The sequence below is a fragment of the Somniosus microcephalus genome, chromosome 22, assembly GCF_052327205.1.
Source record: "Somniosus microcephalus isolate GS21.2 chromosome 22, FLI_Smic_1.0, whole genome shotgun sequence".
NCBI lineage: Eukaryota > Metazoa > Chordata > Chondrichthyes > Squaliformes > Somniosidae > Somniosus > Somniosus microcephalus.
Genome location: NC_141008.1, coordinates 66,945,262 through 66,965,310, shown reverse-complemented (window position 1 = coordinate 66,965,310; position 20,049 = coordinate 66,945,262). Strand labels below are relative to the sequence as shown.

The 20,049-nt window shown below is 40.8% G+C and overlaps 1 protein-coding gene across 13 annotated transcripts in view; it reads right to left on the bottom strand.

Moving 5' to 3' along the window:
- myo18ab (myosin XVIIIA b) overlaps positions 1-20,049 on the bottom strand; it is a 256,934-nt gene that overhangs the window by 3,889 nt on the left and 232,996 nt on the right. For 6 of the 13 annotated variants that reach the window (XM_085964991.1, XM_085964993.1, XM_085964994.1 and 3 more), the window contains 8 exons: positions 15,511-15,627; positions 14,933-15,016; positions 13,433-13,570; positions 8,980-9,165; positions 7,618-7,757; positions 6,859-6,903; positions 2,137-2,259; positions 266-1,659 (listed from right to left, as the gene is read on the bottom strand). In XM_085964991.1, coding sequence (XP_085821117.1) covers positions 267-1,659; positions 2,137-2,259; positions 6,859-6,903; positions 7,618-7,757; positions 8,980-9,165; positions 13,433-13,570; positions 14,933-15,016; positions 15,511-15,627 — 2,226 coding nt within the window. In that variant the 3' untranslated portion in view covers position 266. The remainder of the gene's footprint in view (positions 1-265; positions 1,660-2,136; positions 2,260-6,858; positions 6,904-7,617; positions 7,758-8,979; positions 9,166-13,432; positions 13,571-14,932; positions 15,017-15,510; positions 15,628-20,049) is intronic. The other 7 variants (XM_085965003.1, XM_085965000.1, XM_085965004.1 and 4 more) reach the window with 3 other exon arrangements.

Genomic DNA, 20,049 nt, shown 5'->3' with positions numbered 1-20,049 from the left:
CATTTGACATAGGACCCTCACAGCCAGGAGAAAGATGAGACTTTTATCCCATGAATCAGGGCTGGATGTGTATCCAGTCTCGTGTCTAACCCAATGTGCCACCCAGTTCTGTTCTGCGCCACATTATTATTACTACAGAACACTCTACTTACTGCATAAACCAATTTATTTTTCAACTTTAGTAGGTTTCAGTTAGGGGAAGTGAACTATAAAATAATCATGCATCTTTATGTTCCATTCCACACAAAGATTCAGATAAACCTACTTTACTCGTCACTTTCCGGTCTGTACAAGTACTTCATCATCACACTGTCTACTTGCTTCATTTTCTTCTTGTCACCTTTCTTTGTTTTCTTTCCAGATTTTTCATCGGCTTTGTTTTCTTTACCACCTTCATCTTCTGAATTAGATTCTTTCTTTTTTGTACCTCGTTTAACACTGTTGAGACTTCGATACGAAACTGTGGAGCCTGAAGAGGAGGAACTGGAAGATGATTCTGATGACTCGGAGTCACTTTCCTTCTTTTTGGATTTCTTCTTAGACTTCTTAGAGTGTTTCTTGGAGCCTTTCTTTCTATGCTCCTTCTCTGATTCGGATGACTCAGAATCTGAACTTCTACTTTTCTTGCTCTTGCTTTTCTTACTTTGTGACTTACTGAAGTCTAAAGAGGAGGATGATCGCCGGAGGGTGGACGGTTGTTTATTTACTTCTTCCTCATCCTCTTCAGAGTCTGGGTCTAGACTTTTTCTTTTAAATGTAATTGGTTTATAGTTCAGAACTTCATTAATGGCAGCTTCTAAATCTGGATCCAAATAATTCCTGTGACTGACAGGCTTGACACCGGAACTATCCGGCTGCATTTCATCGGAGACAGATGAAGTAGGTCTGGGAGGAACACTGAAACTGCGTCCTGCAGAATGCTGGCTATACGATGACCTTTCACTTAGCGCTACACTGATAGCAGCATCATCATCACCCAACGCACCCAATCTACTCCTTGAAAAGGACAATCTTGAATCTGTACGACTACTAAGTGTCGGGCTTTGCAATCCTAATTCTGATCTACGGTTGAGCGAAGGGCTAACTGGACTGAACAAGTCACTATGATTGTCATCAAGTCGTGAAAGGCTCCGTCTCAAGGTAGATGGAGGGCTGGTTCTAGCAAAACTCACAGGTGATTTGACATCATCTTCGGCTTCCAAGCCTCGCCTTGTGGAAACGCGACTTACAGGAACTGATGCAATAGAAGCTTTGTCAAAGTCAGGACTGGTCAAGGCCCATCTCCTGTCTAACCCTTTTCTTGCTCTACTTGTGGCTTCTGAATATGCCTGGGAAATAACAGATCCCCTATCATCTACATCATCAGCTCCTTGGGGTTTTTTCCAAGAAGTAACAGAGAAGTTGTCATTTAAATTGTCTGCACTGGTGGTCTTCTTTGCTTTTCGGAATGACCTATCTGGTGACACTGACCGTTCTTTACTAAGTGCTGACAAAAGGGAGTCATTATTGCTTTTACCACCGAGAGAATCTTTTATATTCCCTCGTTTACGATAGCTGAGAGAACTCATTACAGAAACTGGTCTACTGTCCTCTACTTCTTTTCCTTCCTTTAATTCTTTCCCTTCCTTCCCCTCTTTTAGGTCCAAACTAACAGAAAATCTGGTTAACGGACAGACAGGAAACAAAAAGAAAGAAAATCAAGGTAAATGAATTATAAAATGGAGTGCATAGGACAAAATAAAACACCAACAGCAGAAATGGACAATAAAAGGAAAAGAAAAAGCAAAGGCACACAAAAATAGCTTTTGAAGTAGATGCTTGTGATGGGCTGAATTCAAAGGTTTTGTTTTAAGAATGCTAATTTTATTGCTTCTTCTATCAATTGTTGTACAAACTTTATTTCATTATTCGTAAGAGGGTGTGGACTGCTTATTTGACAAATGCACAATAATTACGAGGAAAATATTGGTAAGCTATCTTATTTCTGCATTTTATTAATATATGTAAAAGTAATATTCAATTTGATATTCTTGTACTAAGATAACACTGGCTAGAAAATAGTTATGTAAATTTTAGAATTTAAACCAGTTGCAATTTATTCAAACTGTGTTGAATTAATTCAGATTTTCGACTAACCTTGAGCTTTTTAGGCTTCCATCATCAGAGAGTGTTTTGGCTGAGCCCTTGTTCTTTGACAGCCAGGATTTGACACCATCCACACGTTCTTCGACTTCAGAGTCTGTGTCTGAATCACCTTCACTGTTCCAAGACATGCATTGAAAAGACATGTTTTAATGTTTTTGAATCTCTCTCTTCGAGGGGTGATAATGTATTCAGGTTGCGGGAAGGGGAGAACAGAACACGCACACAAGAGCAAGGTGATCAGATTAAATAAAGATCTATGGCGCTTTTCTAGCTCTCTGTAGCTGTTAGTATTTTTCTGTATTATTTCACACACATTCTTATTTGTACTTTTCAGTCACAAGTAACAGATGCAGTTAGTATAACTAATAGACCTCTCTGCAATTCTACTTAAAACTAGAATTCGATCACTATAAACATTTAACAGGTCACAATTCTGATATAAATAGATTATGTTTCCCTACAAACAAACAAACAAACAAAGGAACAATATGAAACATCCCTACATTTTGTATAGTTTTCAGCAGTATAGTTTTGAGCAAGAAGGTATACCGCAATTTTCTTTTAATATGTTTTATCCTCTCCCCTCTTGAAACCTTGCCCAAGTAGACATCATTTACGCGTGAGCCTTAACAATAGTGTTGGCAAGCTATTCATATGCTGGGGCATGATCGGCAAGTTCAATTCTGTCCTCACCTAATGTCCACATTTACATGTCCAGCAGGGGTCACTTAGTAACTATGAGAAACAGGCACCCTGGTTGACATTGCCCACTCTAATCCATGGGTCAATTGTCCCAGCTAACTCAGTGCAGACCAAAAATCAAACTTGGGATATCTCTAGTCTGAATAGCTCAGGTACTTACTGTGTAAATCTGCAAGGCCATCAAGGAAGCTATAAATGTGATTCTTTTTTGTTAGGTAACATTTCTGATAATATATGCTTAACTGCAATTAACTTTATGATTTTAAAATATATAGCCTTGTTAAAGAGGTACGACTCTATATTCCCTGCCTTGTGAGATTTCTGGCAGAATCAGATCGATAACAGCTGTGAATAATCACTTGCTTACCCCCATTGACCATCATCATTTCTAAGTAATTATTTATGAATTCAACTGAAGGATCACCTTTACAGACAATGGGCTGAAAATTCAGTAGGGTTAGCGCCCATTTTGCGGCGCTAGAGGGCCTAGCGCCGCAATGATAGCCGTTTCTGAAATTCACTTTGGCGCTGCCATCGGCGTTATCCGGTTGCGCTGCGCCGGCACCGATGACGTCATCGGTGTGCGCAGCGTCCCGGTTGCCGTGGCAACGCGCCCGAACGCCGAAATTCAGTTGCGGCCGTCTCGCCCGTGGCAGCCGCAACTAAGACTCTGGCAACCGAGTCTTACACAAGTTAGCGCCGGCGCATTAAGGTCGCGCGGCGGCCGGCCGCTTTCCCGCCGGCCGCCTGCCCGCACCTCCCTCCCCGGACTCCTCCACCCCCCCCCCCCCGCGGAACAGATGCGTCTGGCCTGCAAGCCCGGCACTTGTCCGAGGTGCCGGGCTCATTTTTGAAAAAATCAAACGGCCAGCGATCGGGTGAAGGCAGCGCCTCCTTAACGGGAGGAGGAGGCCTGCACTTCCCCAGCCTGCCGCACTGCATCGGGTGCCGCAGCGCCGGATTAGCGCCGCAATGCGGCACTCAGCGCCCATTGGGAGGCACTCACGCCCGCCAGTAGCGCCGGCAGCCGTCTGGGCGTGGCGCTACTGAATTTTTGGCGCGCGCAAGGGAATTAGCGCCGGCGCTAAATTTCCGGCGCTAAAGCCCTGGCGCGGCGTCAACTCAATTTCTAGGCCAATATATTCTAAAATAGAATGTTCACAAATCATGTGCAAAAACAACTGGGCACATCAAAAGGTGAGAGATAAACTAAGTTCGGGTAACTGTTAAACTGTCATAGAGTTATACAGCACAGAAAGAGGCCCTTCGGCCCATCATGTCCGCGCCAGCCATCAAGCCCTGTCTATTCTAATCCCATTTTCCAGCACTTGGTCTGTAGCCTTGTATGCTATGGCGTTTCAAGTGCTCATCTAAATGCTTCTTGAATGTTGTGAGGGTTCCTGCCTCTACCACCCTTTCAGGCAGTGAGTTCCAGATTCCAACCACCCTCTGGGTGAAAAAGTTTTTCCTCAAATCCCCTCTAAACCTTCTGCCCCTTACCTTGAAACTATGCCCCTTGGTTATTGACCCCTCTACTAAGGAGAAAAGTTCCTTTCTATCTACCCTATCTATGCCCCTCATAATTTTGTACACCTCAATGAGGTCCCCCCTCAGCCTTCTCTGCGCTAAGGAAAACAACCCCAGCCTGTCCAGTCTCTCTTCATAGCTGAAGCGCTCCAGCCCAGGTAACATCCTGGTGAATCTCCTCTGCATCCTCTCCAATGCAATCACATCCCTCCTGTAGTGTGGTGACCAGAACTGCACACAGTATTCCAGCTGTGGCCTAACTAACTAACCATCATAACCTCCCTGCTCTTATATTCTATGCCTTGGCTAATGAAGGCAAGTATCCCATATGCGTTTTTAACCACCTTATCTACCTGTCCTGCTGCCTTCAGGGATCTATGTACATGCACACCAAGGTCCCTCTGATCCTCTGTCCTTCCGAGGAACCTACCATTCATTGTGTATTCCCTTGCCTTGTTTGTCCTCCCAAAATGCATCACCTCACACTTTTCAGGGTTAAATTCCATTTGCCACTGTTCTGCCAATCTAACCATCCCGTCTATATCATCCTGTAGCCTGAGGCTTCCCTCCTCGCTATTTACCACTCCACCAATTTTCATGTCATCTGCAAACTTACTGATCATACCTCCTACATTCATATCTAAATCATTAATGTACACTACAAACAGCAAAGGACCCAGCACCGATCCCTGCGGTACACCACTGGACACAGGCTTCCAGTCACAAAAACAACCTTCGACCATCGCCCTCTGCCTCCTGCCACTAAACCAATTTTGGATCCAATGTGCCAAATTGCCCTGGATCCCATGGGCTCTTACCTTCTTGACCATCATCTTATTGATGAGTACATAGTTGCGGTAAGAAACAACCTTTAAATATGACTGCACACTCTTCTTACTTAATAAGATACACCTATATTGAAGTTAAAAGGCTATACACCCCAGATTATTTGTTAAATAATATCACTATATTATGCCCCAATTGCAGCACAAATCCTTTTTCAGGGCAACCACTGATGGACAATAAAAATACAGCTTTGCCAGTGTTGCCCACATCCCAAGGACAAGTAAGGTGGTGAAGTACAGTCCATCATAGGTTAGATGCTCTTTGGAAGGGATGGTCTTTTTATTACATGCTAAAGGCGCTGTTGGAGATGAGCCAAAATGCCTAGTCTCCTTCTGCGCTTCAAGTTCTTGTAAACCAAGTCCAAGAGCCATTTCATTCACACCTTAATGCAGCATTGTGCTAAGTGGGTAATAATTGCCCCAGTCTTCTGGATAAAAAAGGGTTCTTGACCCTTTTTATTTTATTATTGACCTGCAAAAGTAAGCTGCTTATTTTTAAGCATTTTCTTATGCTCAAGGTGGGGGATGCTCATGTTGGGGGGTAGAACGCTTCCCATTTTAGGCATCTAGTGCCAGCAGCAAACACACCCAAGTCAGGTATAGCACAGATCAGTTTATTGCACCAATTTGAATTTTTTTTACCCCATTTCCCACAACAATCATCCTGTGGCAAATCTGCGATTATCCATTAGGTGCTGAATTAGGGAATGTTTTGTGCTATATGCTCATGCCCACTAGGGACTTTAGTAAGACTGTCTAAACTCATTCCACATAGGACCCTTACAGGCAGTAGGCAGGGGAAACTTTCAGTACATCAGCGTAGACTGGATTTGAACAAAGGCCACAAGAGGTAAAAAGGCAGTGCCTCACCTACTGCGCCACCCAGTTCCCCCAATCCATTTTTAAAAAGGCACGTAATAAGATGGTAGCCAATTTCTGGTGAACTATCATGTTTGAGTGCTAAAAATGTGTAGAGGTCTTTGTAGTTAATTGATTTTTTTCTCTTACAATGACACTACACTTGGCAAATAAACTAAATATTGAAATCAATAATTCCATAAGTGATACCATTGCATTCATAATTCATCTACTACACAAGCATAACTTATTGGTTGTGAATAGGTGTACTTTTTTCAAAGCTCAACATGTACCATGCATAATGGCATTGGCATTCCTGTCACTTCACTGCAGTTTAAAACAGTTAGTTGCTAGCGCTGTTGGAAAAACTAAATTACAACTGGTGTCACACTCAATTAATGTCCTTGGTGGCAAACACTACAAAATCATAAGGTTTTTACTAGCAGACATTAATATTGTGCACGGTATAGATACTCCTATAGCTGTGTATTACTATTAGACAGAAGTACATTCATCTTCAGTTGATATAACTTGTTTGCAAACTGATGTCCTTAAAACTAGCACAATTATCCCAATGCATGTCCTAGATAAGTTAGTCTATATGGTACTACTTCTTGAAAAAGCAGGGATCTCATTTGGTAGCGTTATTTTGGTTCATACGCCCATGCATTCTTCTGCTTTAAAAGTGATGCCATGCAGGTAGAAACCGAACATAAAGTTAAAGGACATGCTTAGGTTAGATTTGGATACATGTCTGAAGTAATTCTGATAGGGTTCTCACGTTTTATTCTTTCTTCTCTGATACTTTGTCACCATATCTTGCAAACTGTAAACAAATTAAAAGTAAACACAAAAAAAAGCCCGAAAATAAGCATTGGTTTGGGGGTGGGGGCCAGTGGGTCGATGAATTGAGATACATGAAGAATGCACATAAAAATATGCTACTGCAGATAAACTGAGACACAAATATAAAAAGAAGAAAATGAAGACAAATATAATCTGCAAATAGCTCAAATGAAACCTCTCTTGTTTTAACAAAAGTGCATTGATTGGTAAGCATTTAATATTTGAAAGTCAAAATCAATTTAAAAATCTTCAAACTACACCATGAATTTCTATGGCACAATTTCTATATATTGACTTTAAAATAATTAATTAGAATCTTTAATTTACTCCTTTGATAGCTATTTCTTGAGCTTCATGCAGCTACACCATACAATAATGCTGCACAATCATTGCTACTGAAAACACAAGCTAGAATGTTGTCTCAAATTTTGTGTACAAGACAAATGCTTTATAATGCAGACAAGCATGATTTGAAGAGTTGTCCACAATGTTGTTCTGTAGCTAAAGGTCAAGCATATAAGCATTAAGAATAAAGCTTGCTTATTTTTGATGCCTAAAATTACACAGTAGTTAATTTGTAGGATGGTGATATATTTTATATTGTTTGTACATCTTTGCACCTTTGAAACAGCCTTTGGCTAGATAGGCATCAACATAGCTTGTGCAAAAAAAAGTGAAATCATATAGAATATACCTGTTGATAAGATCTTCATTTTCATCACTTTCCATTTCATCTTCAATTGCTGCTTGTAGATCTCCAATTCTTTTAAAAGCAAGTTTAAGGTCTGACTGTAGGCTCTGATTTGCGGCTTCAAGGCTCTCGATATCCATTTCCTATAAAACACACCCAAGTGATGGATTATTAAAATACCTTCAAAAGGGAAAAACCTGTGCTCCCAATTCTCATTATCTACTATCCAAAAACCTCTGTTCAAAGTGCACGTGAACAAGATAGGGCTCGGCTGTGATGACCATCAAGGTTCGATCACCCAATATCACTCATTCTTTAGGCTCACACGGCCTCTATCAAATATAGAACCACATCCAAGCTTAACACGTTTTCACAGGAAGAAAAATCTGACAAGGTGAAAACACCTGCAAATGTTTGTCTTTAAATACGTGTATGGTGCCCATTAGGACAAGGAATAACTATGGTAAGAAAATAAATATCTACATACTGTCCATACACAAACCATTGAATAGATTTAATTTCAGTGCTTTTACTTGCATAATTCAGTGACTGCAAATATCTTTCTACTATGCTCAGTCACCAACACTATCTGGGAACTGTCAGAACAGGTTTTTTTGAATAATTTTCTACAGGGCTTGTATGAACTTGTAGTTCTGTGACATATTATATGCATGCATGCACATACACACATCCTTCCCTCTTAGAATAGGCAGGTTAGGAAAGTAACTCAAGCAAGCTAAATCCTTGTTAACATTGCTTAATAGTAAGGCTCCCAACAGCTGCACTGTTTAAAATTTGTATTCTTCCAATATAGAATGTACTAGTGAATCCAGCAACAAGAAATTTCAAATAGGTTCATTGTAAGTTCTTAAAATGTATGGTACTTATGACTGTATCTGTCAATTTGTAACTTTAATCCCTACCAATGTAATTTTCAAAACTATGGACAATTTCCTTTGGAGAGCCTAAAGTAACAAATACACAGAAAGCATTAAAATACCATTTATATTTATTGCATCTCAATTTAAGCACAGTTGATAAATGAATATAATTTTAGAGCACATTCATGGCATAAAATACTTTCCACTAAGGTCAAGCTCATTGAGGAGTTCTCCCAACATTACCAGTCAGTATGCCTTAACCCAACTTTAGAAGTGGGGTGGGGGTCTCTATTCTATAATTTATGGTTTATGGTTGGTCGGTACAAAATAGGAACTAGTAAACTTCCCATCATAGTCACCCTTCACTTACAATCATTATTCCTCTGCACAAATACAGGCTTATTTATACTCCTTTCCACCATTAAGTGAAGAACAGGAAGAAATGAGCAGTTGTCATATAGAAGATTAATAAATGTTCACTTACTAGCTCATGTTTCTTGCGGCTGGCCTCAGCCTCCTTCTTGCTAAGTTCTCCCATTTCCTCCTTCACATCCCTGTTTTGCCGTTGCAATCTCTTATTTTGCTCCTTCTCCCGATTCTCAGCAGCAGCCCTCTGATCCCTCTCTTCTCCCAGTTTTTCCAGGTTTTCCTTGAGACGACTAACTAGGCTCTGTGTAAAAACATGAACAACTACTGATAGAGGTACACTCGGCATCTTTGCATGCCTCGGAACACAGCAATGCAGTACCATAATTCAAACTGTGTGTAAAATCAAAACTCACTCATTTATGCAACTTACCGGCACAAACTATTCTAATATGAAATGTAAGTAGTTCTCATCTATGCTCAAACTTTCAGGAATTTTATTTTTCTGTTCACGTGAGGGAAAATATGAATTAAACAACATTGCAAATGTAAATTAAGTTTAGCCAGTTTTATTTCTCCCCCCAATCATGATTGGCCATACTTGATGTGAGCCTGGACAGGAAGTGTTCTGGAGAATGAAGAACAGGCAAACATGGTCCTATCCTACCTTGGCATTCAGATATACACACTCTAGTAAAAGGTAACCTGAAAGCAGAAAGGGGAATTCCTGATCAATGCAACCACTGACAATAGCAGTTCCCCCTTCCTTGGAAAATTTGCTGATTTTTCTGCCACTAGGCTAGGAGTGCTTGAGGGGAATTGTAGTGCACGACCTGAAATTGGCCTGGGGGAGAAAGAACTTCTGTTTAAAAAGCGTCCATCATATTTTCCAGAAATATCGCAAATCACTTCATATACACTGAATTACTTTGAAGTACATCATCAGGTCATTCATTGAACCTGGAACATTCTGATCTGTATGAATTAATACTACACCAGGCCACTTGAAGTCAGCATCTCTGAAAAATGGTTAATGATGGGCCCACACATCTTTGCTGCTGTTAGCTAGTTTGCTTACTATGTCTATCTTGCAGTCGGGCAACAAATACAATTTTACCTTCTTAGTAAAAAAATGACAATGCTAAATATCTGATACAAATTATGAGATGAAGGATATCATAACATTCTTTCTCCATTTGAATAAGTTGAGGTAATGTGATACCTTTTGATTTTGTTTTGCACAATTACTATATCCAGTGCATAAACTGCAAATAACTCTATGAACACTGACTGGCTCTACATGCTAAACTGTAAAAGTTTTATCAACTGGGGGGTCAACTATAATTAATGTAACCCTGTCAGATTAAAATCTAATTTTGTATGAGGTAATTACTGAATATGATTCAGAAAAACCTAAATCATTAAAAAGGGTCATCGACCAAACAAACTGCAAGTTGCTGTGTTAACTTGGAAGGACAGTAAATCTTTTATGCAAATGTGGGTATATTACCCTGAGACACAAGCACTCACTCATTACTGAAGAAAAAAATCTCTTTAATGACAACATAAAAGCCTGCCAAATTGGATAAAACTTAAAGTCTGCCAGTCTGGCCTAATCATCAATTCCTCTACCACTTAGAATAAGAAGCAAAAATCACAACAGTTGGAAACATGAAATAAAACCACAAATAAAGTCACTCAGCATCCGAAAGAGAACAAAACGCATTAAGTGGGATCCCTCATCAGAACTGACCTGTTGTGCATCTCCACCTTTTTCTGGTTTTACGACACACATGTGTTTTACTTGCAAGATTGTTTGCTGCATATATGCAATTTGCACCTTTTTTCAGTGTCACTAATTAGTAGAGAAATTTCTTTGACAAGCAAGTTTTATTTTTCCTTCTACTTCAATGCCCTGATTATAATAGCAAGAAAAGCAGGACTATGTGATTATTTAACTGATGGATTTTGTTGCAAAATTTTAGAAAGTGGTTTTGCCATGTTTCTAGATTTAGCCACTTAAAAGATTATGGCCTAGAAATTCGGTGGCGCCCCACTTGGGGCGCCAGTCTCGCCAGGGCGCCGGAAGTACCGCCCCGGAAGGAGTCACAAGCGCCCGCCGGAAATTCAGTTTGAGCACCCCAGACGGAAGTGCGGCGCTACTCGAGGCGCCCCGCATCTGTCTTGGGGCGCTGCAACTGAAAATCGCAGCGCCACACGGTGCAGCACTGCAGGCCTTCCTCCCCTTCTTAAAGGGGAGGGGCCTGCTGCAGCGCGATCTGAGATTGCGAGTGCCGGCAAAAGAGCCCGGCATCGAGAAGTGCTCAGGAGGCCGAGGACGGCTGCGCGAAGAGGTGCTGGCAGGCGGCCAGCAAAAAAAATGGCCGCCCTGCACCTCAGCGCCTCTACCGCCGCAGGTAGGCCCCCCTGAACCGGGCGCAAATTGCGACCGGCGTTACAGCGGGGGGCGCTACCAAATTTGGCGATCGGGGCGCTGCATACACCGATGACGTCATCGGTGGCAGCACAGCGCTACCAGCTAACGCCGCCATCAGCGCCCCGCTAAATTTCGCGAGAGGCATGGCCAGTGGCGCTAAACCCACTAAGTGCCCTCTTTGGGTGCTAACTGGTGGCGCAGCCCACCGAATTTCTAGGCCTATGGTTCTTAAGATATGCACTCCCATGCATCAGTTCCATAATCAATCAATAGTAGATAGGGTAATTCCTGTTAAATGCAACTGCTGATAATAGCAGTCCCCGCTTCATTGGCAAATATATCTTGTTCTGAACAGCAATTGTCTACACTTCCATTTTCAAAAAGCATATCACAATTAAAAAAAAAGTTATATGGTATTAGCACCAAAGATTATGTGCGTCTAATCAGCCCATCTCATTGCTACTTTAACTTTCCAATATTATTCAGCTTCATTTTTGAATATGGCTAATCTTTTTGTCTCTACTCTCCCTACCTGTTGATAGTTCCAAACTTGAGTACTGAAGAAATAACAGAAAATGCTGGAAAAACTCAGCAGGTCAGGCAACATCCGTGGAGAGAAATTTGAGTTGACGTTTCGGGTTGGACCCTTCTTCAAAACTGGAAAGAAAAGAAACTAGATCGAAGGCAGGGCTGCGATTGGACAAAAGAATAAAAGAAACAAAAGAAGTAAAAGAGATTAGAAGCTAGACGAGATGGTAATAGGCTGGGATTAGGTGTAAAGTGTACTGGCAGGGCAAAAGATAGCTGCCAGGTGTGAGAGAGAAACAAAAGGAAAGGGGGGGGGGCGGGGGGGGGGGAAAGGAGTGGAACAATTACAAGAGAAAATGAAATGGGGGCCGAGCTTATGATCTGAAATTGTTGAACTCGATATTGAGTCCGGAAGGCTGCAGACTGCCTAATCGGAAGATGAGTACTGAAGAAGTCTGTACCCAGACAGGTTTGTCCTCCCTGTTTAGATGGAGTGCAGCGATGAGCACAGAAGCAAAATTACAACAGGATTGTGATCCTGTGCAACTGCCTCACTGTCTATTCCATTCTTCCTTTCTCTCTCCCGTCTTTCACCGCTCTTCCTTAAACATTCCTTTTCCATGGCATTGCTTTCTCGTGGTCCCATTTGTACCTGGCACGCCATGGATATTACATGATCTCCAACACTTCTCCCACATATGCTTGGTCGCCTCTGGTGAACCCCAGGGCATAATCCATGGTTTCCATCACTTCTTCATTTATATGTTTCCAGTTGGCAGCATCATCCAGAAGCATGGGATCAGATGCACGGGTAACATGCAGCTCTAGCTTTACAATTCCTCTATCAAGCCTGATGGTATGGGTGCACGTTCTAACATGAAATCCTCTCCGACATCAAGACTTGATGAGCTGTAACTTACTTTAGTTTAACATAGGCAAAACCGATGCCATTTAACTTGTGCTCATACAAATATTTAGGTTCCGCCACTCTCAGCTCCATCAACCTCCCCAGCTTCCACCTCAGGCCAGAAGTGCAGTGCAGAACCTTTATGTACTGGTCGACCCCAAGCTCAGTTTCCTTCCCCCCATCCAATCCCTTATCAAGACCACCGTCTTCCATGTCCAACACCTCCAGTCTCTGCCCCTACCTCTTCACCTCACTTCAGAAATCCTAATCCACAGCTTTATCACCTCCAGACTATTTCTCCACTGATTTCCTTGCTGGGCTTCCCGTTGGCTCCCTCTTTAAACGCAACCAGAATGCATCCTCACCTGCACATTTGGACTTTGGCTTGGGGTTCTCCCTCTCCCACCATACATAGTCATTATTGCAACAAAATTAAAAGTTAAAAAACACAATTATTTTCTATTTGAGATTTTTTTTGTATCCGATTAACATGAAAGTTGAGAATTGAATTCTGCAACCAGAATTTATTAAGGTGCAGTGCTCAGTTCAACTTTTAATGAGTATCAGTTAGGTACAGCATGAAAATGTTTATCATCATTTATCTTCAATCTTAAAATATGCAGTCTGAAGAAGTTTGTTTTTTCAATAGCATGGAATGCAAACAAATCTTGAATGAGATTTTAAATTGCAACTGCCTACCTCGAGGCGTTTGACCTGGGTCTTCTCAAATTCCAGTTTGGTTTCAAGTTCGCGAATCTTGGCTTCTTGCCTGCTCACCAAGGATTTATCTACCATGGATTGCTCTGTGAACTCTAGCTGACTCTGCAGTCCTTGTAACTGGAGAAAGTTGCATAGAAAAGAACAATATCAGTATGTAAAAAGAGCCATATTATTTAAAACTGAATGCTGCAACTGAGGGGAAAACAGCAGTATAAAATGTATTTCTATGACTCAACAGAAAGATTAATAAAATCGGTGCTCCTGCCAGTGAACTCATTATCCACCCCCTCCACCAACAGTGCACTGAGGCTGCAGTATACATGACCTACAGGATGCACTGCAGCAACTTACCAAGGTTAGTCTAACAGCACCTCCCTCCCCTGAGACTCCTATCACCAAGAAGAACTAGAGCAGCTGTGGGAACATCCTCTCCAAGTCACACACCATCCTGACTTGGACATGCATCACCATTCCTTCATCGATGCAGTGTGAGAATCCTCTATCCAACCCCACAAGAACTGCAATTCCACCACCAGCTAAGGATGGGCAATAAATGTGGCCTTACCCACATCACTCATGTCCCAAGAATGAATAATAAAAATAGATGAAATAAAGCAAAAATGTTGTGGGCTTTGATGCTACACCCAGAACATTCTTTCTTCCAAAAAGATTTTCTAACCTTTGACAGTGGTATAATGATTTTGTGACAGGTGGTAAAACAAAACACATGACATCACACTTAATAGATGAGGGATCCCTTCAATAAAGCCACTGGGAAGTTTGTATGATGTGGTTTAAAAAAAAAAAAAGGCCTTTTGTGCATTCCTAATAATTCTATAATTGAAGGATAGCAGCCCCAGTTACACTGTGATCCAAAGCCAGAATTTGAAGGGGTCAGCTCCTCTTTGTGAAACAGCCCCATATATGTCATGTTGAAATTACACTGTGCCCTGATCAGAGCATTGTGTAGAGTACTTGGGTATTGTGTTCAGTTTGGGTTGCACAAGGGACACATTCAAGTCGTAGAGAAGTTCAGAGAAGAGCCACGAGGCTGATCAAAGTGAAATACCTGTGTGATTTTTCTCTCTCTTTCTCCCTCCCTTCCCACTTCATTCAAATAAAGGTTTTTGGAACGGGGTGAATATTTTGTGATTTCAGAAACTGCAAGGTGTCTTTTTGATAGTTGCTGTTGTTTTTCCCCTCAAAACAAACTTAAGTGACTTTTCTCTGGCACATGGTTTCAAAAGTGCACTTCTAAATCTAAAGATCAATATAAATGAGGGAGGCCACTCAGCCCATCTTAGCTCATCAATCCAGATTAAAAAATACATTCCCATCATCTGTTACACTGCATCACCTTATCTATCATTGGATGTTACAAAAATATTTGTTCCAGAAGCAATGAAATATTCAATTATTGTACTGTTTAGCATAGTTGCTTGTAAACAATTGTATTATGACAGAGAATAAATTACATACCTTTTCTTGTAGTTCTTGTTTTTCTTTACTAGCTTCATCAAGTTGTGACTGCAGCTCATTGATCTGGGCCAGGTCCCTGGATGACTAAGGAAATATTTTGTTTCATCATAATGTACTTGGACTAATTTGCAGTTATGGGGCAAAAGCTGGGGTGTAGGACTAAATTAGACAGCTCTTCAAAGAGCAGGCACAGGCACAACGAGCCGAATGGCTGTAAGATTCAATGATTCTATCTCAGATACAATATACATTTAGTGGCTCAGAAAGGTTTAAACTACATAATTAAAATTACAGAAGCTAACAATCCTATATAGCCATCTCTTACTACCATAGTTTTACAAGGTTAGTCAAATTCATAATTCAATCCATTGAAGAGCACTGCATTCTTTATTTCAGAGCACTTTAAATTCTGCTGTGCAAACTAGTTAACTAATGTGCTAACTGCATTTAACTTCTGACAAAGATTCACACTGTGCTCCTTTGCATGACAAATTCAAACATCAGTTGCGTCATACAAGTGGGTACCATGTGATTTTTTTGGCGGGGACCTGGGTAGATAGATCAGACACATTATTCACCTGGGCCACAATGGCTTTGTGTTTCTTCAGGAGTTCATTCATATCCTCTTGGTCCTCCTCAAGACGGCTCTGTAGCTCATTTTTTTCACGTTGCAGACGACTGAGCTGCTCTTCCAGCTGTAGAAGGGAAATGCAGACACAAATTATGTTTGAGGCATTTGTATGATGCTACCGTCCTTGCTATATCATTTTGCTGTGCAGTAAAATGTCAGATATACTGGTGGCAAACAGTTTAAAGTTACACTTATCAACTCTGAAGGCGCTTCCTTCTCTTACTGAAGTTTCCCCCCTCGTTTCCCTTCATCACTCACCATCTACAGCTCAGAGGGAAGGTAGCACTTAATTTGCTCCTGCGCCTCCACCAGTGCCACTCAAAAACCTGCCTTTAGAAGATGAGCGAGAGTAGTTCAGGTTAATTTTCCCTGTAATTTTGGCTTCCTTCGTTTAGTACATCTTATGGAAGAATAGCTGAGATTGGTAACTCAGTGTCTGGGAAATTATGGATGCAAACTCACTTGGACTTACTGAATTAAAAATATATGTATTTTTTAAAAAAAAGAAAAAGTTATATTGTTTTTAATCATGCCCCATAGTATTTTAAAACCAATGAATTACTCTTGAAGTGTAACCACTGTTATCAAGGCAAACCAGGCAGCCAATTAGCACACAGCATGGCCCCACAAAGAGCAGCGAGATAAATGACCAGACAATCTGACTCTTGGTGGTGTTGATTGAGAGAGGAATGTTGGCTAAGACACTGAGAACTCCCTGCTGCTCTTCGAATATTGCCATGGGATCTTTTACATCCAATAGAACAGGCAAATAGTCCCTCATTTTACTGTTTCATCCAAAAGGTGCAGCCTCCAATTCCCTCAATTCTGGAGTAACTGTCAGCCTAGATTGTGTGCCCAAATCAGTAGTTGAGTGTGAACCCACAAATTTCAGACTCGAAGAAACGGGGCTACCAACTGAGCTACGCTTACACTATATGCTTTAAATACGTTCTTTTTAATATTCTCATCCAACACTTACAAAAAAGATGATTGTGTAATAACGTCTTGGTTTGGGTCAGGAACAAAAGAAGAACATTGTAACGAGAGATTTCTATAAATAGAACCCATCAATGAGAGAATTTTTAGTGTCAATTCCTTTTCCTATTTTCAATGTACTTAAATCTAATATAACATCTGTAATTGTAGTTGTGTGCTAAAAATGTGGCTTTACCACAACGGTAGGGCTGAAGGGAGATTATGAAAATACTTCCAGAGGCAGACTAATCTCACACAAAACTATTAATTACCTAAAATACATTGATGCAAAATTCTGAATGTTATGAAACTTTTTAACAATACAAAAGATACAGTCCCAATGCTGTTGATACACCAGGTTGCTTTGGAAAATCTCACCAGTTTGCTTTCACACATACCTGCCAGACACTATCAGCACAAAACAATACACGCAAGTTTGAACATTATGGAATGACAAAATTAATATAAACAATTCCCGATTCTAAATTAAATGGCAGGGGCACATTTACAAATTAAACTCCATTCACTAAAGCACAACACAATCTGGTATTTACACAAGATCTTGACTAATCTAACAATTCAAAAAACAAACACAACTGCTGTCCCCCTCCTTTTCCACAACAGAAAAAACTGTGGCCTTTTAAACACGCAGTTGGAAAGAAAACTGCAAGTGCTTTAATAAAATAAAACAGCACAAATTTTACAATTCGGCAACAAATCCCTCAAACCTACAATCACTAAGTATCATCGCATGGAAGTGCATCTCATTGATGAAAAATTCATAAGCTATTATTCCAAACTTAATTTCCACAAACCATCAGTTCTGAATCACTTTGAATCAATTTCCCAACGGTACCACGACAGGAAAGTTAAACCTAATCATCAATGCACTTCTAGGAAGCAGCTCCTCTAAACAATGTGATACAATTATCGTCAGATACTTGTCCTCTCCTCCTCAAGCTGCTAATTTCTTCCAGTAGTATGCGTCCACAGGCATCGATTGTCCACGGTACAGTTATCTATGCATGAATATCAGTACCGTGTTATTCATACAGGGCCTCTGAGATTTTCAGGCTAGACAACAGGGGGTGGGGAGACAGGAAAGAAATAGGGTGGGTACATGATCGCTGAACCCAATTCTTTCCCCAACCAAAGCCCACATACTTCTATCACAGTCTTCAACATAAACCAGTTACCAAGGGTGAGATCTTGCTAGCCTTTATGGCTCAACTGCTGACTGGATATAGTCACTGAGAAAGTTCCCATGCCCTAACACTGAAGTGAAGTGCATTCAGTGAAGCATTCCATATCGCAGTTGTCCAACAGCAAAATGTTCCAGTTTCCGGTTCTGACTAATGTTGTTGGGCCTGCTAGATTATTTCCTGCGCTTTCCGTTTTTATTACAAAACTGTAACATTGTCATAAGACTGAAGTGGTGACCATCTGCTGAGAAGGTAAACACCATCACTGCATAAGCAGAAGTTCAGTTTTACTAAAAAAAACCTGAAATATACTTACTGATAAATGCATTTTTTTTTGTTTATTTTGTTGCTCTAAAATTCCCATGCTCCACATTTATTACTAATTTGCTGAAAAGGCAAATCTCCAAGCAACCATAAACTAAATAATGCACTAGATATACTGTATTGTCTGATCCCTTCAAGATTTATTCCATGCCTAAGTTTTCTGTGGCAAATAGGATAGGGTTGAAATGACTTTACATTTTTTTCTCACTATCGCACCAGTGCCCTTCCACTGCCACAGTGATATACTTGGCTGATACTTTTTGCGGTCTAGAAATAATGGACTTTATGTAACAAAGAATTGTGAAGCCATGTTTCATTTAAAGAAAGATCAGTATTTGAATTGATTACTAAACACAGTTCAAAAAGCAAAATGTTTTACACATTATAAGCTGTGGCCTGCAGAGCGATTAGAAAATTTAGAAGCATAATCAGGCAGCAGAAATCTTAAATAACAACAGAAAATGCTGGAAAAACTCAGCAGGCCAGGCAACATCTGCGGAGAGAGAAATAGAGTCAACGTTTCAGGTCGAAACCCTTCGTCGGGACCCAGAAATCTTCACTGCTGTTCAGGTATGGTAAATCAAAGTTTTCCAAATGCACGGTGGTATTTTGTCGAAACAAGAATTGAAATAAAATAGGATTGTAATTCAATTTCTATTTTTCCTACTGTTTTTTGATCATTGTTCCATATATTTAAAAAAAAGTGAATTTCTAACCCCTTGCTGAGTGGACATGACTTGTCATATTTGTTTAACAGATCACTGTGTATCTAACAACTTTAATCGGTTTTGTTACAATATAATGCACTACTGAATAGCTGCAAGTCAATAACTAGTTAACATGCTAATGATAAAGTAGATTTGTTTGAAAATGCTTACAATTATACAGCCTTTTTCAGAATAGCAGCACAATTTATGCTTTTCTGCCCATCAACTTGTATTTTATGTGAATGTTGTGCTCACTGAAGTGAGAGAAGCTGCTGCTGGGAAACAGCACAGTCCATTTTGGACACCCAGTGTCATCAAGCACTTCCAGGTCATTTCAAGTTCCATCTGCTCTACCAATCTGCCTCAGGACCAAGCTGTTACACCCATAACATATCAGTGTGATACTCCACCATTTCCCACATTAGGCATCATTCCTCATGACTGTAAAAGGGGCTTCAGAAAGGCTACAGCTTTCTGAAGCCCCTTTTACATTGAAGGAGTGCCTTTGTCAGCACTCTGATCGTTCGGCCATCACTGGTACGTTTCTAAAATGAACAACCTCCGCTAACATTTTCTGGGCCTCTCAACCTGCTGATGGGTCACTACTTGCATCTCAATGTGCAAAGATGAATCTCCCTCTGTTTTAGCTACATTGCCATTGTGGGCCTGCAGCCACCAATGCCTCACAACAGCTTCATTCAGGAAAGCAATTTCATTCAAAGACACTTCTATACACTGACAGTGCAGATCAGTAGTGGCCTCATTTTGTTGTTGGCTGTCTGAGAAAAACAGCAAAACTAAGCTGATACAGCCTTGAAATAAGTTAGCACCCAATTGTAATGGAGGAATTGCATAACAAAAAAATGTGATTTCCAGTGTTAGTGTAATTACAGTACAATGAGATTTCATCAACACAAGAGATTGCAGAGTCTGAGTTCATAGGTGTACAGTAAGCTACATCCAAAACAACCAAAGTGTTCCAAATTTAAAATACAGAATGGACTTGTCAGCCTTGGCTCAGTGGTAACACTCTCGGCTCTGAGTCAAAAGGTTGTGGATTCAAGCCCCACTCTAGGCTTCAGCACATAATCGAAGCCTTTCAAGTGGACGTGAAAGATCCCATGGCACTATTTGAAGAGGCGCAGGGAGTTCACCTGGTGTCCTAGCCAAAGCGCTGCAGTCCTGCCACATCCAGTCGTGAATGATGGTGGACAAGTAAACAATTAACAGGAGGAGGATGCTCCATGAACATCCCCATCCTCAGAGATGTTGGAGCCC